Here is a 23,812-nt window from a genome sequence, read left to right as displayed (position 1 = left end):
AGAGGCACCTCCGTCTCTGGAGCGCTGCACTCGCCTTTTTTCCCCAAATCAACTGCAACTTTTGTCTTCCTTTAGGAAGGACAAAAAGATTTCACGCATAAGTTGCCCTGAACAAAGGCACCTCACGCCAGGGCTTTCTTTTCTGTCTTCCTTTCTTTTTCCTTCTTCACCACAAGCTGGCAGCGGGAGGAGTAGCTGGGGTGGGGGGAGCTCCACACTTTACACCCGCCTGATTAGTGCCAAAAAGCAGCTCAGAAAACACTGCGAGCTCCAGAGACGCTCCAGAGACGCTGTGATGAAGAGAAATGGATGATGGGGAGAAATGGATCATTATCCTTTGGGATCAAATCTGGAGGGAAACGGGGTGCTGCCATACACAACCTGTTCGCAAGGAGATACCCGGTGCTCTGGAGAGTGGCCTGATGATGGAGGGTCCAAAAGGTGACATTTCTCCCCATTTCCCTTCTTTCAGTTACTGGAAAGACCCAGTGGAGATGGGACTTTCACAAATATGGAAACGCTTTCACAAATAGGGTTATCAGGGCCGAGATAAGAATGACACAAAACGCAAAGACACGGCTGCTGTTGCTGCTGCTTCTGGTGAAAAGGAGAAGAAGTGAACTGCACAGCTGGGAGCAGCGGGCACAGCCCGACCCGATGTGTCTTGGCACGGGTGCCCTGCACGGGCTGTGCCACAGCAGGCAAGTTTTACCAGCTCCATGCCAGGGGATGCTGTCCCCTCAGGGCCTGTCTTTGCCAGCTCCATGCCGGGAGATGCTGTCCCCTCAGGGCCTGTCTTTGCCATGCCGGGGGATGCTGTCCCCTCAGGGCCTGTCTTTGCCATGCCGGGGGATGCTGTCCCCTCAGTCCCTGTCTTTGCCATGCCGGGGGATGCTGTCCCCTCAGGGCCTGTCTTTGCCATGTCGGGGGATGCTGTCCCCTCAGGGCCTGAGCCCGCTGGGGCCGTGCCCGCTGCTCTCCCGGCCCGGGCCCGCCGGGCTCCGGGGACTCGCCATTCCCCCCGGGACACTGCCATCCACCACACGTTGTCAACGAGCCCTGATTCAGCCGCGCTGAAGGCAGCTAACAACCAACAGCACAGATCAGCGCTGTACCTTGCTTTGCAGCAGCGGACAGGGAGGCAGCAGGGCCGGCTGTGTGCAGCGGGGTCCCGGGAGCAGCCGGCTGCGGGACCGGGGCTTGCGGAGCCGCCTGCCGGGGCGAGAACCGCTCAGCCAGCACCGGGGATCCCCGGCGGCGGTGCTGGAGCAGCACCGGGCCCGGTTCCGAGCCGCTGCCGGCGGTCCCGCACGCTACAAAGGCCGCGGAGTCTTTAACGGCCCCGCCGTCCCCTCACGTCCCCTCACGGAGGCCCCGCCCCCGGCCCCGGGCCCGCCAATGCCCCACGCGCCCCGCCTTTCCCGCGCTCCCGCCGCCCTCACGACCGCCCGCCCGCGCTCCCGCCGCCCTCACGACCGCCCGTCCGCGGCGCAGGCCCGGCCCCGCGGGCGCGGCCGGGGCGGGGCGGCCCCGGACAGCTCCCACCGCCCTCAGACGGCGGCGGCGGCGGCGAGGCGAGGACATGGCGCGGGGCCGGCTCGGCGGGCCCGGCTGAGCCGCCGCTGCCCGCGGGGCGGGCGGCCCCGGGCCGCGGCGGCCGCCGCCCTCATGAGCGGATGAGGAGCGGGCGCGGCGGCCGGCGGTGCCTGGGCGGGGAGCCGGGTGCGTGCGCCATGAACCCCGAGCTGGCGATGGAGCCGCTGGGCAGCCTGCACGGGGCGGCGGGGCACGAGCCGGAGCTGATGGGCAGCCCCAGCCCTCACCACGGGCGCAGCGCGGGGCCGCTCCGGGTGCCGCCGCCGCCGCCGCCGCCGCCGCCGCCGCCGCACCAGGAGCTGCCCCCCGCCGCCCGGCCCGCCATGGTGCCCAGCATGGCCTCGCTGCTGGACGGCGCCGCCGAGTACCGACCCGAGCTCTCCATCCCGCTGCACCACGCCATGAGCGTGCCCTGCGAGGCCTCGCCGCCCGGCATGGGCATGAGCGGCACCTACACCACGCTGACGCCGCTCCAGCCCCTGCCGCCCATCTCCGCCGTCTCCGACAAGTTCCACCACCCGCACGCCCACCCGCACGCCCACCACCACCACCACCACCACCAGCGCCTGCCGGGCAGCTCCGGCGGCGGCTTCGCCCTCATGCGGGACGAGCGCGGGCTGCCGGCCGTCAACAGCCTCTACGGGCCCTACAAGGAGGTGCCGGCCGTGGGGCAGAGCCTCTCGCCGCTGGGCAACGGGCTGGGCCCGCTCCCTGGCGCCCAGCAGGGCCTGCACGGCTACGGGCCGCCGGGCCACGACAAGATGCTGAGCCCCAACTTCGAGGCGCACGCGGCGATGCTGGCGCGGGGAGAGCAGCACCTGCCCCGGGGGCTGGGGACGCCCCCGGCCATGCTGCCGCCCCTGAACGGCGCTCACCACCCCGCGGCCCCCGGGCCGCCGCCGCACGGCCCCGCGCTGCCCGCCGGCCGCGAGCGGCCGCCCCCCGCCGCCGGCCCGCAGGGCAACGGAGCGGGCCAGCTGGAGGAGATCAACACCAAGGAGGTGGCACAAAGGATCACGGCGGAGCTGAAGCGCTACAGCATCCCGCAGGCCATCTTCGCCCAGCGAGTGCTGTGCCGCTCCCAGGGGACCCTGTCGGACTTGCTGCGGAACCCCAAGCCTTGGAGTAAACTCAAGTCCGGCCGGGAGACGTTCCGCAGGATGTGGAAGTGGCTGCAGGAGCCGGAGTTCCAGAGGATGTCTGCCCTGCGGCTGGCAGGTGGGTGCAAGCCGGTGCCGTACGGGGAGCGGAGCGCGACCCTGCCGGAGCCCGGCGCCCACCGGCCGGCCCCGCAGCGCGTCCTCCGCGGGCCCGGCCCGGCCGCTTCCCGGCTCCGCCGTGAGCCCCGGGGCTGCGCGGAGCCGGCCGGTTCTCGCCTCCCGCACGCCGGCACCGCGCACCGGGCTCTGTCCGGCCGAGGGACGCGCTCCGCTCCCGCTGCCGGGCGGCGGGGCCGGGGCTGCTCTCCAGGGCCGGGTGCTGAAGGTGCGCGCTCCGCTCCGCACCGCGCTCTCCGCGAACATCCCTCCCGGCGCTGCCGGGCGCAGCGGGGGAGGCCGGGCGGGGGCTCCGCGTCCCGGGCCAGGCGGGGCCGGTGGGAGCGGGCGGGGGCCGGACCCCGCGCAGCCCCCGCGGCCCCGGCCCGGCCGCATTGTCCGCGGAGCGCCCGCGGGCGCCCCCTGGCGCGATCGCGGAGCGCCGCAGCCCCCATTGTTCTGCGGGGGCCGGGGGGGGGGCGGCGGGCAGCGACCCCCGGTACTGAACCCTGGTAACGACCCCCGGTACCGACCCCCGCACTAACCCCCAGTACCGACCCCTGGTAACGACCCCCGGTACCGACCCCCGCACTGACCCCCGGTGCCGACCCCCGGTACCTACCCCCGCACTGACCCCCGGTACCGACCCCCGGTACCGACCCCTGGTAACGACCCCTGGTAACGACCCCCGGTACTGACCCCCGCACTAGCCCCCAGTACCGACCCCTGGTAACGACCCCCGGTACCGACCCCCGCACTGACCCCCGGTGCCGACTCCCGGTACCTACCCCTGGTACCGACCCCTGGTAACGACCCCCGGTACTGACCCCCGGTACCGACCCCGCACTAGCCCCCAGTACCAACCCCTGGTACCGACCCCCCGCACTAACCCCCGGTACCGACCCCCGGTACCGACCCCTGCACTAACCCCCGGTACCGACCCCCGCACCGACCCCCGGCAGCGCCCGCCCCGGCGGTGAGCGGGACAGAGCCAGCAGAAGCTGTCCCTGCCGTGGGGCCGTGGGGCTGTCCCTGCCGTGGGGCCGTGGGGCCGTGGAGCTGTCCCTGCCGTGGGGCTGTCCCTGCCGTGGGGCCGTGGGGCTGTCCCTGCCGTGGGGCCGTGGGGCCGTGGAGCTGTCCCTGCCGTGGGGCTGTCCCTGCCGTGGGGCCGTGGGGCTGTCCCTGCCGTGGGGCCGTGGGGCTGTCCCTGCCGTGGGGCTGTCCCTGCCGTGGGGCCGTGGGGCTGTCCCGGCCGTGGGGCTGTCCCTGCCGTGTCCCGGCCGGTGCAGTGCGGGCAGGGCCCCGCCGTGGGGCACGGCCGTGACTGTAGAAGGACACGGGGGGCTGTGGCACGGACAGACCGCGGTATGGGGCGGGGGCCAGGGGCCGGGGAGCTCTGCTCTGACAGCGATGAAAATCCGGGGATATTTGTGTCACGGCGTCCGTCCTTCTTTCATTTCAATTGATCCCGCCGCGGGCAGATTGTTTCCCGGCGGGCAGGCACACAGCGGCTTGTTCCCAGGGCTGCCGGCACAGCCGGAGGGCTCTCGGGGGACACGGGGGTCAGTGTCCCCGGGATGGGAAATGGGCACAGACAGCTCCTGCACGAGGGGCAGCTGCCGAGCCAGCCTGGGCTGCGGTGGAGCAGGGCGAAGGGGAGCCACAGATGATTGATGGCCGTAATTCCTGCCCGAGCTCTAACCAGAGGTGCTGCGGGTTAAACAGGATCCCCGCGGATTGCTCGGGCTGTCCCGAGGTGCGGGGCTGTGCTGCCCGTCGGGAGAGGGTCGCGGATCCCCTCCTGGGCTCCAGGCTCGCTGCCAGCTCCTCTCTTCCCCTGCGGCACCCGCGGGCAGCCGGCTCTGCTCTGCTCGCAGCCGAAGGAAGGTGCCGGGCTCTGCCTGCAGAGCAGCAGAGGGGACCGAAGGGGTTCGGGTTTTTTTGCCGAGCACGCGGTGATGTCGCCTTCACAACCAAACGTGTATCGAGAGGGAAATCGATGCAGATAATGTTTAGAAGATTAAAAGAGCATTAATGCTGGCAACAGGAGCATCAACGCGTGGACCCAGTTTTCATTGATCTGGAACCTGAGCCGGCTCATTTCCAGTAACGTGGCTGGTGCTTTTCCTTCCCAGCACTGGTCCCGGGTGGGGGTTCCCCGTGGAGCTCTGCATATAGAGCAGAAAATCAGGAATCACAGCTGCATGTGGAGTTCTGTAGAATTCTGGATCTCTGCTTTAGCAGTCCCCCTGAACGCCTCTGCATCCACGAGTAAAGTTTGGAGAGAGCTCAGGTGCTGAGTGGTCACGGACTCCCCATGGAGCAGGAAAGACCTTTGCAAATTACCTTTCCCTTCAGGAAATCGATTATTTTAATTTCCTTTTATTACCACGTGTGAGTATGCGGCCCCATTGCCTCAGCGCTTCCTTCTCCCCCTTTACTCACTTGCTTAAATCCCTCTGAGCACGGGGGGAAAGCTGCAAGTATTTCAGGTTTTTAAAAACAGAATAGACCCAGCAGCTGTTTGCCCCATACTCCTGGAAATTTTTCCCAAGTGGGATGCAAACCTGCTGTCCTCGAAGGGAAATCCCTCTCTCCCCGCGGGAGCAGTAGCAACGTGGGTGTGCTTAGTATTTTTTCTTATTATAGAAGATCTATAGTGTTGTCTATTCTAATTTCATCTCATTATTTCCGTGCTTGTTGTCTCTTCCTGGGGGTGTTTCAGGCTCCTCTGGCAGGGTTTGTGTGTGGAAGGTGCGGGCAGGACCCGCTGTGGAGCTCCGGGGGCAGAGCAGCCTTTTGGGCTCGCCGTGCGCTTCCCGCAGCCGGGAAGGGCCCGAGTGCCCTTGGGGGGCTCGGAAGAACACAAAACCACCCTCGGGGGGCTCGGAAGAACACAAAACCACCCCCGAGGGCGGCTCCATCCCGGCACCTCATCCCCAGAACGGGCTGCTGGCCCCGCCGCGTCCCGCCTGGGCACGGGGGAACGGGGACGCGGAGCGTCCGTCCTGCCCATCCCGATCCCGTCCGGGAAGGGCTCGGGAAAGGAAAAGGGCTCGGGAAAGCCCCGATGGACAGTGCCGGGCTGTGTGCGGGGTGAGCAGAGCAGCTCCCGTTTACCGTGTGCGGGCCCGGATGGCAGCGCTGTCCATCCCCATCCCCGCTCGGAGCTGTCAGTACCGTGGCGGGCTGTGTGCGGGGCAGGATGGCAGAGCTCCCCATCCCCATCCCGCTCGGAGCTGTCAGTACCGTGCCGGGCAGTGTGCAGGGCGGGATGGCAGAGCTCCCCATCCTCATCCTCTCCCCGCTCGGAGCTGTCAGTACCGTGCCGGGCCGTGTGCAGGGCGGGATGGCAGAGCTCCCCATCCTCATCCTCTCCCCGCTCGGAGCTGTCAGTACCGTGCCGGGCCGTGTGCCGGGCAGGATGGCAGCGCTCCCCATCCCCATCCTCATCCTCTCCCCTCTCGGAGCTGTCAGTACCGTGCCGGGCTGTGTGCGGGGCAGGATGGCAGAGCTCCCCATCCCCATCCCGCTCGGAGCTGTCAGTACCGTGCCGGGCAGTGTGCAGGGCGGGATGGCAGAGCTCCCCATCCTCATCCTCTCCCCGCTCGGAGCTGTCAGTACCGTGCCGGGCTGTGTGCGGGGCAGGATGGCAGCGCTGTCCATCCCCATCCCGCTCGGAGCTGTCAGTACCGTGCCGGGCAGTGTGCAGGGCGGGATGGCAGAGCTCCCCATCCTCATCCTCTCCCCGCTCGGAGCTGTCAGTACCACGGAGAGCGGCGCACAGGGAGCGCAGCCCGCAGCCGGAGGAAGCCGAAGGGAGGAGAGCGGGAGCAGGAACCGGACGAGCCCCGGGACAGGCGGTGGCCGCGGGCCCGGAGAGCCGAGGGTGAGCAGCAGTGGCACATCCCAGGCTGAGCCCCGCTCCCCCAGAGCCCCAAACCAGGGAAAGGGCTCTCACACGGGTGTCCACCCATCCTCTGCCTCTTTGTGCCCTACCAAATGTTTCCTCCCTGGATTTTGAGATTATTTTGTTGTCTTATCTCCAGCGAAAAATGAAGCCGTGATAACATCTGTATCAGGCACGTTACCTGTTTATAAAGCTGTTTCTTAGCGTTGAGCTAAACATACAGGTATGTAAAGGCTCTTTGAAAGGTGTTTAGTGGTTTGAAATATTGGTGCTCTCTTCAGCTATAGATTAGTGGCTGTGTTTGAACAATCCATGCGGTAAATTGTGCTGCTGGCTGATAAATTGTATTTCTCGTGTACCAACTTTCCGAAATGATGCCCTGCCCCAGCCCTTTGTTCCACATCGTTTCTGAAGGCGTTTCTGCCACACAGAAATCCCAATCCTGGTTTTGCCAAGCAAACGAGTTTTATCGGTTTCTTGATTATTGGATAAAGTCAATTCTGGGTGCATTTTGGATTAAATGCATTTCTATATTTTCCTCCCTACTTTTTGAAAGAAGGAATTAATTTGTCATCACGTGTTATTAATTCTGAAGCTGTTCTTCACTATTTCCTTATAAGATTTTCTCCCCCAGCATCTCTTGATTCTTTTTTTTCCCCATGTCTCTTGCCCATCGCTGTTTGAACTGAAATATCCCAAACTCAAGTATTCTCTGCAGCAGAAAATTCCCACAATTTATTTGTGGTGAGGAATACATAAAGGGGAGAAGACTTTTTCCAAAGGATTATATCCCAGTAAGCAGTGCTGGCTCTTCCCACACTTCTCAGGGGTGTTTTTGCTGCGCTGGGTGCTCCTCCCTGGTGTTAGTGACAAAACCTTGTCCTGGGTGTTGCTGCCGTGCAGCAGCTGCCAGAGCTTTTCCTTCCCTTCCAATTAGGCCTGGCTGGGAGATGAGAGGCTTCCTGCAGGAGCTGGCAGGGCTGTGCTGGGGCTCGGAGCACTAAACCTCCTCTCATCCCTGGAGTCAGAGTGCAGAGAGGGCTCTGCAGGTGTGCAGAGAACGCAGCTCAGAGGGAAGGAGGCCTGAAGGGACTGCAGGCATCACTTGTCCTCACAGTCTTCTCCAGCAATCTCCAGAGGGGGATTTCTTACCTAAGCATCTCTTCCAGGTACAAAAAACCCCTTAATGACTGGCCTTAATCTCACTTTTTGTCTTTTAAATCCTTTGCTTCTCATCTTATCCCCACTAGACAGCAAAAAAGAGCGCTCCCTTCCTTCTGATAGCAATCTGTTTGTATTTAAGGCTCCCATCTTGTCTCCTGTCTCCTCTGGAAAAAGCCCATCACACCTGGGCCATGAATATGCAGGGCAAGCACTATATCCAGCGGGACAGATAATACATCTCTGTTTCCAAGGTAAAAGATTTTGTATCCGGCTCTATCCATCTTGCAGACTTTTGCATAAAAGGCTCTCTGATTTATAGAGAGGTTTGCACACAGAAATCATACCAAACAGACTAATCTCAAATGGGTTTGGTGATAACATCAGCCAGACAACTCGCTGATGGCAGAGAGAAATGCAATCAAAACAGAAATTGGAGTGTTTTGGGGTTGTTTGGGGGTTTTGAGCTATGAAATCAAACTGCTCCATTGTGAAAAAAGGGACTCAAACCGCTGGTAAATGCTGCACAGAGGAATTATTAGACAAGCGATAGAGGCTGGCAGGTTCCCAAAACGCAAATTGTCTCCAGGACCAAAATATCTCTCAGTAAGCAGGGAACATATTTATGAGCAGCGGTGATTTTCCAGCAGTTCTCATCCCCTCATAATGGGATGGGAGCACGGGGCCGGTGCCCAGGCATTAAGCTTTGGCAAGCAGCACCGGGCTGCAGGAAGAGCAGAGGAAATCTTCCTCAGAGAGCTTCCCACACGCCTTCTCTTCATCTTCCTTCTCCCCTGGGCTCCTGCCAAGCCTTGCTGGGCTCCATGGCCCCTCTCCCCTCTCGGGAGCTGCTCCTGCTGAAGCTGAGCTTTCCTGAGCCCCTGGGAAGAAGGGAATGGGAACCTGAGAGAAACAGGGCTGCTCTTGCTCCGTGCTGAGCTGAGGTGCAGGGAGAGCTCACAGGGCAGCACAGATAACCTGGCAGAGCTTTGCTCCTGTCCTCTACTGTTCCTCCTCGTTGTACCCTATCTTTAGCAGGCAGTAAAAGGAAATACTCACATCCTGCTTTCTGCCAGGGGTCACAACTCCTGACAACAGGAGCACACAGCAAGGATTCACTGGATCTGTTCCTTCCCCTTGCAATAAGATTTAATGCTCTTACTCAGCTCTTGCTTACCCACCCCAGATTTAAATCCCCAGCCCTTAAACGCCCCAAGTGCTTCCCTTTGTCCACAGGAGAAGGACACAGCTGTGTTTGGTACTCCAGGGATGTGCTGGCACATCACTTGCAGATGATGCTGCAACAGGCAGAGCACTGAGTGGGGGGAAGGCCTGGCTCCATCCCCGTGCTCTGACAAGGGGAATATAAATCCCTGTCACGGCAAGGGCTTGTAATTCAGCTGGAAACTGTTCTGGGATTCAAAAGGGAGAATCTCCAGGACAAGAGGAAGCATAAATCTCGCAGGTGTTAGACGTGAAGGGCTCCGAGTGCAGCTGGAAGGATCCAGAGCTGTGCTGGAAGGTTCCAGTGGTACCCAGAGGCTCCTGGAGAGAGGTGGGTGCTGCAGCACTGCAGGGAGGAAGCAGAATTTACAGCCCAATTCCAGCCTCCAGCAGATTTACAGGAGACCAGAGACAAACAGCCTGAGAGCTGCGGTGTGCCAGGAGGAAACAGAAAAGAGCCATGTCCCCAAAACCATTCATCTTTTCTTCTCAGAGAGCTGCAGGATGGAGGGACTGGAGAGGAGCAGCATTCCCTGGGATTGTGACAGGACTGAGAGGGAAAAATCAGGGGGGGCAGCAAGAGAACACCTTCCTGGCTGGAAACAGCTTCATTTTCCCCATGAGCATTGCAGGAATGCCTGGGTCTCCAAACAGGGAGCACCATTACAATGCATGAGCAAGCAGATCTGCTCTGGAAGAACAGAATTCACTCTGTGCTACACATCCAATCTGTTTTTCTGGATAAAGGCCATCAAGGGCATTCCTAGGATTTCCAGAATTGGGAGTTTGGTGTGTGTGCAGCAGCTGGGATGAGCAGCACTGACTGCCCACCCCGACAATGTGATTATTTGCATCTTCATTCTGATTGCTCCTTGTTCCATAATGATTTTGTACACAGCGGAGTACTTAACCTAATTTGTATCGATCTCAATCGCTCTCATTTGTGCATACTTAATTCAGAGAGGTAATCAAATTGATTTCTGAGGCCTAGTTTTTAAGAGATTGTAGTAACAGGGATATACAAGAGGTTGCTTTAAGTGAATCACAGCAAAAGAGAAGCATTTTAAATCTTTGGAAAACGTTTTGATGGTCGTTTCATTGTGCTCAGAATGAAATTTCCCTCCCCCTGAGTCCTCCCCAGAACGGAACAGAGGAGCAGTGTTATTTGCAGCAGACAGAAGCTGGGTTTGGGTGACTTTGCACCCACACAAACCTCACCCATGGATCCATGGTCCTGCTTGTGCTGGGGAGGACACGCTGCTGGACTGGGGGAATATCTCTGCTTGGCTCCTTCCTGTCACCTGCTCTTTGTTTCGTGGCTGCAGAGTCACTTTTGCCGTTTATAAAACCATCCAGAGCTGGAGAGGCACAGGAGCTGCCTTGGTGATGCTCCCGGTGTCCCTGTGAGTGACTCTGCTTCTCCAGGGGCTGCTCCAGCCCCTGGGACCCCTCCTCCTCCTCCTCCTCCTCCTCCTCCTCCTCCTTCTGCTGCTGGTGACCTTCGTGTCCTCACCTCTGTGTCCCTCTGGGGAGCTGAGGGAGGCCCTGGAGCATCCCTGCCCCGTGCCTGAGGGCTCAGGGGGTGGCCTAGAGCTTGTAGATGTTTCTCAGGATTTGTGGCTGTTTGGGATGGTTCCTCTCTTGTGGGGAAGAGAAAGGAAAATCAGAGTCATTGCTGCAGAACATGAGACATGTAAACTATGAGTAGGGAAGTTCAGTGTGAGGATACTCAAGGTGTCACAGCATCAGGTCATTGCTGCAGAACATGAGACATGTAAACTATGAGTAGGGAAGTTCAGTGTGAGGATACTCAAGGTGTCACAGCATCAGGTCCCTGCTCCCTCTTAATGCCCTTCAACTCATGGGGCTCTGCTTTGGCTAAAGGAGGCAGTGCTGACCCCAGCTCTGAGCAGTTCCTATGTGCTTTCTATCAAAGACCACCTTTAAACCAATGCAGAAGAAAAATTCTTTGTTTATTTTCAGTTTTGTGTTTGGGGTTTTTTTCACAGTTATGGCTTTCAGTTCTTGCTGGTTGTCCATTTTCTTCCACAGGACCTGTTCGGGTTTAACAGCAGCTCATAAATCAAATTGTGCTTAGAATCCAGATGGTCTCTTCCCTTCCTTCTGCTGTTAAAACCTTTCTCTTTCTTCCCGGAAAATCACTTGATTTTATTAGAGAGCTCACCCCATTTTTCTCTGCTGAGAGATGCACGTCAGGCGCAGCGTTTGCCTTTGTGGGGCCTTTTCAAGAGCAAACTCAACAGTTCAAGGAAAGTATTTACTGAATGCATCAAAAAGCACATACCTCTGCATTATTTATTATCAGCTACCAATAACTGTAAAACGCAGAGTATCTCAGGACATAAATTAGTGATGGTAGGAAGCGCTCGGCTCGTCCCGCTGTCCCGGAACCGATTAGAAGCTGCGGCAGAGATGTTGGTGCTCATCACGTCCCCGGCACCAGGGACATCTCTGTGTGGATTCTGGACACAAAGCCAAATAAACCCAGCTCAAAATCTGCTCTTTCAGCTCCGACAGGCAGTGGGATGTTACTGTGCAGCCAGAGAGCCCACACTCTTCCTCCTGCTGCCCCTGGGATAATGAGAGGCGATTGTGGCCATTGGGACACAGCTCACCTTGCTGCCTCTGCCGTGTCCAGGCAGGAGCTGGTGCACAGAGCCCTGGAACAGTCACCCACAGCCCCTGGCTGACCCTCAGGACCCTCCTCCTCCTCTCTGGGGTGTTTTGAGGTGTGACCTTCACCTCCCTCCCAGAGGCAGCTCTGCTGGGATTTGGCGGCTGGGAGGGCTCAGGCTCTCCTACAAAAGGCTCCAGTTTCCTGCAGAAATGCTGCCAGCTCCTGTCCCTCACGGGAGGAGACATCAGTGCCACAGTGGCTGAGCCAGGCTCTGCACGGGTTAATTACAGACATTTCCACACTCTGACTTTTACTTTTGGGCCAGCTTCATTTCACATTCCAGACCTGCAGAATTATTTAACAGGGATGCTAAAAACCCGCCCGCTTATCAATTCTCTGGGCTTATTTTGTCCCAGCACATTACCCAACCATGTCAACATATGGATTTTCTCTCTGTGCCTGCTGCAGACGGCTGGGCAGGCTATTTTTGAGTGTGGGTGTGCTCCGGCAGCGGTATTGGTTTCAGCACTGCCTGTTCTCTCTCTGCTAATAAATACAGAGCAGCTATTAATACCAATGGGTTTTAGGATCCATTAGCATCGCTCAGCGACGGTGCAGCACCGCTGCTCTGCCTGACCTGGCGCTGGGGGTGCTTCTGCCCTGGGGACAGGCCTGGGAAGGGGGACAGGGGGACAGGAGCGGTGCCCTGGGGCCAGGCCCGGGAAGGGGGACAGGGGGACAGGAGCGGTGTCCTGGGGACAGGCCCCGGGAAGGGGGCCAGGCCTGGGAAGGGGGACAGGAGCAGGAGCGGTGTCCTGGGGACAGGCCTGTGAAGGGGGACAGGAACAGGAGCAGTGGCCTGGGTCAGGCCCCAGGAAGGGGGACAGGCTCAGGAGTGGTGCCCTGGGGACAGGCCTGTGAAGGGGGACAGGAGCAGGAGCAGTGCCCCGAGTCAGGCCCTGGGAAGGGGGACAGGAGCGGTGCCCTGGTGCGGTGGCACTGGGAAGTGGGACAGGAGCAGAAGCAGTGCCCCAGGTCAGGCCCTGGGAAGGGGGACAGGAGCAGAAGCAGTGCCCCAGGTCAGGCCCCGGGATGGGGGACAGGCTCAGGAGCGGTGCCCTGGTGTGGTGGCACTGCGGGAGCAGCCCAGCCACAGCCTGACCCTGCGCTGGAACCCCCAGCAGCTCCACGGTGGCTTTTCCCCTCGGTGCTCACACAAAGCTGCTGCTAGCAGAGCTCTGGCTGGGGTTGGCTTTGGGCTGTGTAAAGGGACAAATCCAGCTGTTATTCCTGGCTGTTGAGAGGTTTTGGGGATGGAAGAGCAATGGGGCTCACTCTGGGAGCCCCGCGGTCAGCGCGGTGCTGGCTCGGCCGGTGACACTCGCCCCCGCCGTGTGACAGTGCCAGCCATCAGGCGGCTCGTGGGGTCTGTGGGCACCACCCTGACGCTTTCTCTCTGTCTCTGCCACCCCCTCCCAGCCTGCAAACGCAAAGAGCAAGAGCCCAACAAAGAGCGGAAAAACTCCCAGAAGAAATCCCGCCTGGTTTTCACGGACCTCCAGCGCCGAACGCTTTTCGCCATCTTCAAGGAGAACAAGCGTCCCTCCAAAGAAATGCAGATCACCATCTCCCAGCAGCTGGGCCTGGAGCTCACCACCGTCAGCAACTTCTTCATGAACGCGCGCCGGCGCAGCCTGGAGAAGTGGCAGGACGACCTGAGCTCCGGGGGCTCCTCGTCGGCGCCCAGCACCTGCAGCAAGGCGTGAGGGCGCGGCACAGAGAGCGGCTTCGCGGCAGGGCCCCTCGCTGGGGACTTAAAGCACAATCCCCCCGCAGCCAAGCCCAGCCCAGCTGGTCCCGAGGACATCCCGACGGCTTCTGGCCGGTCTCGGCAGGCGCAGGCTCCACTCCAACCTCTCTCCACACCGTACGATGCTCAGGACAGGCGAAGCAGGTCTGAAACGTAGGGGAGTCGTTCTTGAGGCAGGTTTCTCCTGAGCCCCAGGTTTCCGCGGCCTCCCGTGCCCGGCGCCTGCCGTGTGCTGGCCACACCGCCCTGCGGCCACGACAACGGAGCACAAAGTCACATCCTAAAAACCCAAGACCCTGCTTTTAAACTCAGGCATGGTTTTGTTAAGTGTTTTAGGGGGGAAAAAAAAAAAAAAATCAGATTTCAAGTTTTTTTTTTTGGTTGGTTTTTTAGTTGAAGTTAATCAGTTTGTTCTTGGATCAGAAAAGTTCAGTTCTCTTGAGCTCAGAGTATCAAGCACAAAGCCGTGGTGCGGCCCTGGGCTGTGCCAGCTGCAGCCTGACACCCCGGGAACAGCGCGGAGCACAGCTGGCAGCTCCTCACAAGCTCTGTGCTTGTACCTAATGCACACTCAGGAGGTCGATGGAACTGCTACAGCTCATGGAGCGAACACAGTGCTTCGGAAGATCTAGATTAATTCACATTATTACATCCCTTTTAGTTTCTGGGAATCTGGTTTCTCCTCGGCAACCTTTGGAGCGTTCCGTGTATTTTTGTTCATTTTATCAGTATTTTATGGTACTTTCAAGCAGGAAAAGAAACAGAAACAAGCCCTTGAGATGCCACTGACCGTTCCAGATGTGCCGCGTTTAGCTCTATCGCATCCCTAAGTTCCTTTTCCCTGGCGGCTCCCTGAGCCGGCAGGAACACAGCACACCAAAGAGACAGGATTTCTGCAAGCCAAAGATGTTTATAACTTGCCATTTCTCTTTGTCACGGCTGGTGCGGGCGGTTGGCTGGCGCTGGGGAAGCCTGGCAAGCTCGGAGCCCTCTCTCCAGCCCCGTGCAGCGGAGCCGCCCTGGCGGCGGCGGAACGGCCGCTGGCCCCTGAGCGGCCCGGCGCGGCCGTGCTCCGCTACAGACACTTGAGACTTTTTTATGTACTGCTTAATCGAAACCAAAGAAACGTTTTCTGCACCTACTTCTTCTGCAACGAACTGTTCCATTGAAAGATAAAATAAAAATTAAAAAAAAAAACCAAGGAAGCATGTCAGGAAACAAACGAGTCCCACACTGTGTTCTACAGACATCTTGGACATTTTCGGAAGCAGATCTCAAAGAAAGGGTTGACAAGAACGAGAACAAAGCAAAGCCAGTACAATTGCTGCTTCATTTGACAACTCAAGTCATCTTATAAAGTTGAAGATTGTCTTTAATTTGTGCCTATGCAGTTTTTTCAAAAGAACAAGGAACAGAGCAACCAAAACCTCAACAGCTACCATACCAAAGATGAGGATTCTCACCACTTGTGTTTGGGTTTGTTTCTCCTCTTGCACGACTAATGCACATAACCCACGGATCTCTGGACAGGTAACCCTGGTGAGTGTTGGCACAGCCAGAAGGGTGGGTTTATTTCTGTTCTCCCCGCTTCTGCCCCACTCACATCTCTCCAAGAGCCGCGTGGACTCTGCTGCAGGGTGTTGGGGTGCCGGGCTGCCGCGTGTCCTCCCTGCAGGAAGCGCTCGTGGCTCGGCTGTGGCCCGCGTGTTGGTCTGGTGTGTGTCTGGGGCTGTGAACAGCCCCTCTCCCGTGCGTGGTGTCAGTGCCGTGACCTCCACCCTTCCTCCTCTTCCCCAGGGCTAAAGCTTGCAATATGTGTGTGTTCCCACCCGTGTCACTGTGAGGGCTGAGCCCGGCTCCAAACCTGCGCCTGCCACAAACCCGACTGTCCAGCAGCTCGTGGGGCACTTCAGGAGCTGCTCCTCAGCCTCCTGATGTTCGATCTGGATCGTGACTTGTCCAAATTTATCCTCAGAGCCGGAGCACATCTTGCTCCTCTCTGTGTTTAAACCAGGGCTTCATCTGAACTGCCCCACAGAACTGCTGCGGTCGCTTCCCAACCACTCAAAATGGAAAAAAATATCATAAAACCTCGTCTGCTCAGGACGGGAAAAGCTTCTGGAAAGCAAATTCAGGATCCTCACAGCTGACTTGACAGCATGTGCCTGCTCTGGGAATCAAAGGATCCTTTGGCAGAGATTTCCAGGCAGATCCCAAAGAGATCTGGAGAATCCTTGTAGCCAGACACAGAATAAAGTCACCAAGAGAGGGTCCCAATCTGAGCTGATGTGTTCTGAGGGCTGCTCACCCAAATTCCAGGTACCTGAGTGCGGAGTTTGGAGCCGGCACGCTGCGGAGCAGGGCCCAGCTGAGGTGATGTGGTCATTCTCAAGTTTCATTCCCACCCCAGTGTCCATCAGAGCGGCCCCTGGTGCGTTTGGAACTCGGCATTGCCCTCAGGGGAGCTGTGCTGGAAGTGTCCCCCTGCAATCTGCAGGGTGGTGGAGGATGATGAAGGAGCACTGAAAGCGCCAGTGCTCGCTCCTCACCTCCCCTTCCTGCAGTGAGAGGAGTGTGTCGTGTCCCGGGCATCCTCTGAGCGTGTGGCACTCCTCAGGGGATCACCTCACCCTGGGGACATCCAGAGTGCCACAGCTCACCTCACCCTGGGGACATCCAGAGTGTCACAGCTCTGCCTCAGGGGCTCACCTCACCTTGGGGACATCCAGAGTGTCACAGCTCTGCCTCAGGGGCTCACCTCACCCTGGGGACATCCAGAGTGCCACAGCTCACCTCATCCTGGGGACATCCAGAGTGTCACAGCTCTGCCTCAGGGGCTCACCTCACCCTGGGGACATCCAGAGTGTCACAGCTCTGCCTCCCACCTGCCCCAGAGGCAGAGCTGCCCACGGCTCCTGGTGAAGCTCAGAGCTCATCCGATATTCCCAGCAAAGGGAGTTCAGATCAGGATCCCTCACACATTTCTGCTCAGAGAATTTCTCTCCAAGTCGTGGAAGCATTTGTTACACGGCATTGCAGACCAGCAACACGCACGAGGCTTCTCTGGGCTGGGGCCTGGAGTCTGCCGAGTCACGATCCATTTTCAGCCCAAAATCCCACTGCATTTTCTATCCCTGCATCTCTCACGCCCCGTGTGACGTCTTCCATTTCACTGTCTGCTCCTGGAGGTTTTTATGTAGCAGAGCCCGGGGGCCAGAGACCGTGGTGCCGATCATTGTCTGTGTCCCAGCACGGCGCACAACCGCGGCCAGCCGCGTGTCTGGGGTGTGTGTGTGTCCCTGGATCCACAGAGGGGACACTTCCCTGGATCCCCAGAGGGGACACTTCTGTGAATCCAGAGAGGGGACACTTCTGTGGATCCAGAGAGGGGACACTTCCATGGATCCCCAGAGGGGACACTTCTGTGGATCCAGAGAGGGGACACTTCCCTGGATCCCCAGAGGGGACACTTCTGTGGATCCAGAGAGGGGACACTTCCATGGATCCCCAGAGGGGACACTTCTGTGGATCCAGAGAGGGGACACTTCCCTGGATCCCCAGAGGGGACACTTCTGTGGATCCAGAGAGGGGACACTTCCCTGGATCCCCAGAGGGGACACTTCTGTGGATCCAGAGAGGGGACACTTCTGTGAATCCAGAGAGGGGACACTTCTGTGAAACCCCAGAGGGGACACTTCCATGGATCCCCAGAGGGGACACTTCTGTGAAACCCCAGAGGGGACACTTCCATGGATCCCCAGAGGGGACACTTCTGTGGATCCACAGAGGGGACACTTCTGTGGATCCAGAGAGGGGACACTTCCCTGGATCCCAAAGGGGACACTTCCCTGGATCCACAGAGGGGACACTTCCCTGGATCCACAGAGGGGACACTTCTGTGAATCCACAGAGGGGACACTTCCCTGGATCCCCAGAGGGGACACTTCCCTGGATCCACAGAGGGGACACTTCCCTGGATCCACAGAGGGGACACTTCCCTGGATCCCAAAGGGGACACTTCCCTGGATCCACAGAGGGGACACTTCCCTGGATCCACAGAGGGGACACTTCTGTGAATCCACAGAGGGGACACTTCCCTGGATCCCCAGAGGGGACACTTCTGTGGATCCACAGAGGGGACACTTCCCTGGATCCCCAGAGGGGACACTTCCCTGGATCCACAGAGCCGTGTCCCGTAACTCCGGAGCGTCTCCACGAGCGCGCGCTCACATCCTTGGGCGCGGCCAGGATGAGCTGGACTTTGGAGAAGCCTCGGGCATCACTGGATCTCCCCTGAACAAAGAATGTGCTCAGTGACTTGGGTTTCAAAGCTTTATCCTGGATGTCTCTTACCTTCAGCTGAAGCCAAAGACGCCCCGAGGACTCTGGGAGCCGCTCCCCTCCCGCGGGAAGGCTCAGGAACCCCACGGGATCCAGAGAGAGCCGGGCACGGCCGGCGCTTCCCCGCTTCTCACAGCTCCCGACTGTTTCTGTCACCTGGGGAAACTTTCTACTTGGCCTCCTTTATATTTATTGTGGGGAATTTTTTATTGGTTACATTTTTTAAGAAGGCAAAGCTTAGAATGGTTTTATTTTTTATTTTCCGGACACTTGTGGGTTTTAACCTGATATATTATTATCTATGGATAATGTAATTTATTTAATTTAGTCTTAGGGCAGGTCCTGAGAACTCTGTCGAGTCTGAATCCCATTGTGTTGTGTTTAGCTTTTGAATTCAGTGGCAGTTTTGCCTGAATGTTGAAAGGGGGAATCAGGCTGTGATGTTTAGCTATTTATATCTATTTAATTCAGCTGTTGTGAATTCATTTGGGATTAATTTCCTTTATTTTCCATAGCACTGTTGTAGCGCATCGGGGATGCGAAGCCCGTTAGGAAATTCGCTTCAGAGTTGGCATCAGCCAGGTTCTGTCAGACAGGGCAAGAAACAACTCATCCCACTAAACAGAAATCTAGTTTTAATTCTTTCTTTTCATTCATTTTAATTGTTTAAATATCAAAGCTTAAATTATTTAAGTTATTATTTTCCCTCCTGATTAGAGTGCGTGACATACCTTTATTATGGCACATGAAACTTTCAGAATATAACTTATTTATTTAACTTATTCGTCGTCATCCGGGGATGCCCTGGTAGAGTTTTTATTTTTTATTTAGAATTATCTATAAAGCACTACAGCTGATTTCCTGCAAGAACAGCAGAGCGAACTTTGAGGACAAGCAATGAATATTCAACCTTAAACTGTGCGTTCAGAAAAATAGAAAAACGAAAAAAAAAACAAACCCCCCCAGAAAAAAGACACTGGGATACTTTGCCTGAACTTTGTGGCTTCTGAAAATTTAAGCTGGGGGGGAAAAAAGCAAAAAGAGAGAAACCCTTAAACTAGCTGCTTCCAAGAATGAACTTCTGTGTGTGGAAAAAGAAAAGAAAAAGATTTAAAAAAAAAAAAAAAAAAGGAAAAAAGAAAAAAACCCAAAAAAACCTTTCTATTTCTAGTGAGAACCAAAGAGGCTACCTCACTGACTTTTCCATTTGTAATTTTAATCGTGTTGATGATACCAAAGATACCAAAGATTTCTTTCTCTGTGCGGTCTGCATTCTGCATGTGCTCTCTGATGACTCCCAGTGTTCTCTCCCATGCCCAGAAAGGTCCAGCAGAGCCCAGATTCCCAAAGAAACGCTTCCCTGGAAGCTGCTGGTTCTGCTGCTGCCCTTCTCTGTGTTCCCTTCTCCTCCTGCCAGCCCGGGGACCTGCAGCCCGTCCGGCCGCGGGGAGCTGCGTGTGCCGGGGGCTGGCTCTGCTTCTGAGCATCCTCAGCCCCAAGGAGGGATCTGTGAATCCATCCTCAGCCTCAAGGATGGGATCTGTGAATCATCCTCATCCCCAAGGATGGGATCTGTGAATCCATCCTCATCCCCAAGGATGGATCTGTGAATCCATCCTCATCCTCCAAGGATGGGATCTGTGAATCATCCTCATCCCCAAGGATGGATCTGTGAATCCTCAGCTTCCTGGGATTGATCTGTGAATCCATCCTCATCCTCCAAGGATGGGATCTGTGAATCCTCAGCTTCATGTGGGATCTGTGCATCCTCATCCTCCAAGGATGGGCTCTGAGCATCCTCAGCCTCAAGGATGGATCTGTGAATCATCCTCATCCTCCAGGGAAGGGATCTGTGAATCCTCAGCTTCATGGGATGGGATCTGTGAATCCATCCTCAGCCCCAAGGATGGGATCTGTGAATCCATCCTCAGCTTCATGTGGGATCTGTGAATCATCCTCAGGCTCTGTGAATCCATCCTCATCCTCCAAGGATGGGCTCTGTGAATCCATCCTCAGCCTCCGAGGATGGGACCTCTGCATCCTCAGCTTCCCAGGATGGGATCTTTGCATCCTCAGCCTCCGAACCAGGCTCTGTGAATCATCCTCAGGCTCTGTGAATCCATCCTCAGCTTCATGGGATGGGATCTGTGCATCCTCAGCTTCATGGGATGGGCTCTGTGAATCCATCCTCATCCTCCAAGGATGGCATCTGTAAATCCATCCTCAGCTTCATGGGATTGATCTGTGCATCCTCATCACAGATCATGATGGATCTGTGAATCCATCCTCAGCCTCAAGGATGGGATCTGTGCATCCTCAGCTTCATGGGATGGGACCTGTGAATCCATCCTCAGCTTCCTGGGAAGGGATCTGTGAATCCATCCTCATCCTCCAAGGATGGGATCTGTGAATCCATCCTCAGCCTCAAGGATGGGCTCTGTGCATCCTCAGCTTCCCGGGATGTGATCTGTGAATCCATCCTCATTCTCCAGGAAAGGGATCTGTGAATCCATCCTCAGCTTCCTGGGAAGGGCTCTGTGAATCCTCAGCCTCCAAGGATGGGCTCTGTGAATCCTCATCCTCCCAGGAAGGGATCTGTGAATCCATCCTCAGCTTCCCGGGATGGGATTTGTGCATCCTCATCCTCCCGGGAAGGGCTCTGTGCATCCTCATCCTCCCGGGAAGGGCTCTGGGCTCTGCCCTGGGGGGTTTGCAGCAGTGCTGGTTCTTGTTTTTGCCTGCCTTGAGCAGATCCCAGGGCTGCTGGGGTCTCGGGGCTGTCCCCACCGGGAGCCGCTCCCTCTCCTCACCTTTGCTCGTTGTTTACAATTGCAGTTTTCAGATCAAAACCAATTAATTCCTTTTGTCAAGTCAGCAATGAAGCGAGGCTGCATGAAGCTCCATTAGCAGGACGTCCCTGAGCGATTCTCTCCAAGCTGTTTGTTGGGGAATGTCCTTCGGCTCTCGGTTCTGAGGCTGTGCTGCTGTCTGCAGGATGCTCTGAGGATGCTCTGAGGATGCTCTGAGGATGCTCTGAGGTTGCTCTGAGGATGCTCTGAGGATGCTCTGAGGATGCTCTGAGGTTGCTCTGAGGATGCCCTGAGGATGCTCTGAGGATGCTCTGAGGATGCTCTGAGGATGCCCTGAGGATGCTCTGAGGATGCTCTGAGGATGCTCTGAGGATGCTCTGAGGATGCTCTGAGGTTGCTCTGAGGATGCCCTGAGGATGCTCTGAGGATGCTCTGAGGATGCTCTGAGGATGCCCTGAGGATGCTCTGAGGATGCTCTGAGGATGCTCTGAGGATGCTCTGAGGTTGCTCTGAGGATGCTCTGAGGATGCTCTGAGGATGCTCTGAGGATGCTCAGAGGATGCTGAGCCAGCCCTGGGTGCTCCCCCAGCCAAGACAGCAGCTCTGGGTCCCGGGCCCTTCCCCGAGCAATCTTCAGCTTCACGGAGCTTTCATCAACTGTTGCCTTTTATTTCCTGTCTCTTCGGGGGTTGAAGTCTGGGTTGGAAACGGTAGGACTCGCCAAGTGTGCTTTTCTCTCTGTCTCTGTGTTCCTTCACTACAAAGCTATAATAATTCTCAGGATGCCTTCAGGGCGGGGGGAGCCGAGTGTCCCCGTGCCCTGGGACACGGACAGTCCCCAGAGCTGGCAGGGTCCCCGCGGCCCCCAACTCCTGCTTCACTTGCAAAGAGTGATCTCACCACGGGACGAGTGCCTTGCTTGAACCAAAGCAACCATTTTGCCACTCTAGACCTCTCTGTGATTTTCTTTTTAATTCTTCCTGTGAATACCTCAGCTTGGAGCGGGCCGCAGAATTGTACCTGGTGGCTTTTGTACCGCGGTGCTTTGCAATGCAGCCCTGCAAAGAACAGACTCCTGATGATACCAAAGGCTCTCCTCCTCCTCCTCCTCCTCCTCCTCCCCCTCCTCCTCCTCCTCCTCCTCCTCCCCCTCCTCCCCCTCCTCCTCCTCCCCTGATTTCTCCTCCTCCATGGTTCCAAAGCTTTATAACGAACTGGGCATGTTGGCAACGCAGACCGTGCAATCCCTCACCGAATTTTCTCAGATATACCTCATAGAGAATTAGCTGTTTAGAGTAATGTTATTATAGCGTATGTAAGAAATTATTCACTGGTTCTTTTTTGGTAACTGTGATTTAAAAGGAAAAAAAAAAAACAAAAAAAAACAGAAGAAGAAGAAGCTTTATATGTTTTAGGTTGTGCTTTTGTACTAGACGGAGAAGGTGCGCTTAAAAATGTACGTCAGTCTTTCTTCCCATTGGGTTTTTTTTTGTTATAATGGATCGGGGAAAAGTTGCAGAATGAGCCCAAAGTTTACAGTTTCATATTTTGCTGAAGAAACAATCTGTGTTCATTTGCTCTGTTGGAAAATAAAATTAAAAAAAAAAATTGAAAAAAATAAAAAAAAAGAAAGAAAAAGAAAACCAAAAGAGGAAAAAAAAATTAATTCTTTTCTACATTTGTGCTGCTTGGTCTGAAGAGCTGATTGTCCTGTGTGACGGTGTAATATTATAATTAGCAACTTCCAATCAGCGCTGCTGTGTTTATGCATGAGGCAAACCCTTAGCAGTGTGATGATGCATCGTGGTTCTTGATGGCGACCTCTTCCTCTGCCTCTGGGTCGAGCTCTTTGCTTTGTTGGGATTTCTCTCTGCGTGGAGCCCGTTGGCAGCGCGGCGCGGTCGCGTTTGCGGCGACGCTGTGACATCGCCAGCGTTCACCCCGTGAGCTCAGCACCGGCTCTGCACCGTGCCCGTGTCCAGCACACCCAAATTCAGCTCCAGTGGCGTGGGGTGTCCACTCCCTTCTCCAGCTGAGGAGAAGTTTGGCCACCCATCGGCTCGGCCTCGTGGCAGTGCCCACCCTGCTCCTCACCGGGAGCTTTTCCCGGGATCAGGAGCTCCTCTGGCTTTATGGCAGCCCCGGGATGGACAGGATGGGTTCTCAGCTGCTGCTGTGCCAGCTCGGGCAGGGACACAGGCCTGGGGACAGCAGAGCTGCCACCGTGCCCCGGTCCCTCAGCTGGGCTGGGCCCTGGCTCCAGAGCTCTCACCCTGCCCTGAGCCAGGTTTAGAGGTGTTTTATCTGCCTGGCTCCTGCAGCCCCTCACCCTGCCCCAAGAGGGGTTAGAGGTGTTTTATCCCCTTTGCTTTACCCCCCTGGTTCCTGCAGCCCCTCACCCTGCCCTGAGCCAGGTCTAGAGGTGTTTTATCCCCTTTGCTCTGTCCCTGGTTCCTGCAGCCCCTCACCCTGCCCTGAGCCAGGTCTAGAGGTGTTTTATCCCCTTTGCTCTGTCCCTGGCTCCTGCAGCCCCTCACCCTGCCCCAGGCCAGGTTTAGAGGTGTTTTATCCCCTTTGCTCTGTCCCTGCTGTGGGCCACACTGACGCTCCAGCCGCCCCTGTTAAGGATGGCTTTGCTCTGCTGGTCTCTGGAACCCCCCATGTCCCCCTGGGACCTCTTCATGTCCCCCTGGAACCCCTTCTCGTCCCCCTGGAACCCCTTCACATCCCCCTGGACCCCTTCAGATCCCCCTGGGACCCCTTGATGTCCTCCTGGGACCCCCTCACATCCCCCTGGACCCCTTCACATCCCCCTGGGACCCCTTCACATCCCCCAGGACCCCTTCTTGTCTCCCTGGTGCCAGGCCGTGGCTGATTTAAAGCCAAAGCTCTCCGTGCCCTGCGCTCTGCATGGAGCTGTGGCCAGGGGAGCTCTGTGAGTGCTGTCAGCACTGAGTGCCAGCACCGAGTGTCAGCACCGAGTGTCAGCACCGAGTGTCAGCACCGAGTGCCAGCACGGCTGTCCCAGAGATGTGCTGAACTTAGCTCCAGGACACCTCTCACTCT

The 23,812-nt window shown here is 57.1% G+C and overlaps 1 protein-coding gene across 1 annotated transcript; it reads left to right on the top strand.

Moving 5' to 3' along the window:
• The first annotated feature begins 1,676 nt into the window (after positions 1-1,676).
• On the top strand, positions 1,677-13,551 carry LOC131573047 (one cut domain family member 2-like). Its single transcript, XM_058826623.1, has 2 exons — positions 1,677-2,814; positions 13,265-13,551. The coding sequence occupies exons 1-2, from the start codon at positions 1,677-1,679 to the stop codon at positions 13,549-13,551; spliced, it is 1,425 nt and encodes a 474-aa protein (XP_058682606.1).
• Positions 13,552-23,812: the final 10,261 nt, after the last annotated feature.

Source organism: Poecile atricapillus, chromosome Z (assembly GCF_030490865.1).
Source record: "Poecile atricapillus isolate bPoeAtr1 chromosome Z, bPoeAtr1.hap1, whole genome shotgun sequence".
Classification (NCBI taxonomy): Eukaryota; Metazoa; Chordata; class Aves; order Passeriformes; family Paridae; genus Poecile; species Poecile atricapillus.
The sequence above is the reverse complement of the archived record's forward strand: the minus strand, read 5'-3'. Positions and strand labels throughout refer to the sequence as shown.

What these genes read in the sequence shown, in the direction of transcription:
- LOC131573047 (XM_058826623.1), top strand. Translation starts at nt 1,677, where the DNA reads ATGAGGAGCGGGCGCGGCGGCCGGCGGTGCCTGGGCGGGGAGCCGGGT. An exon ending in GTCTGCCCTGCGGCTGGCAG is followed by an intron (nt 2,815 to 13,264) that starts GTGGGTGCAAGC and finishes ACCCCCTCCCAG; the next exon opens with CCTGCAAACGCAAAGAGCAA.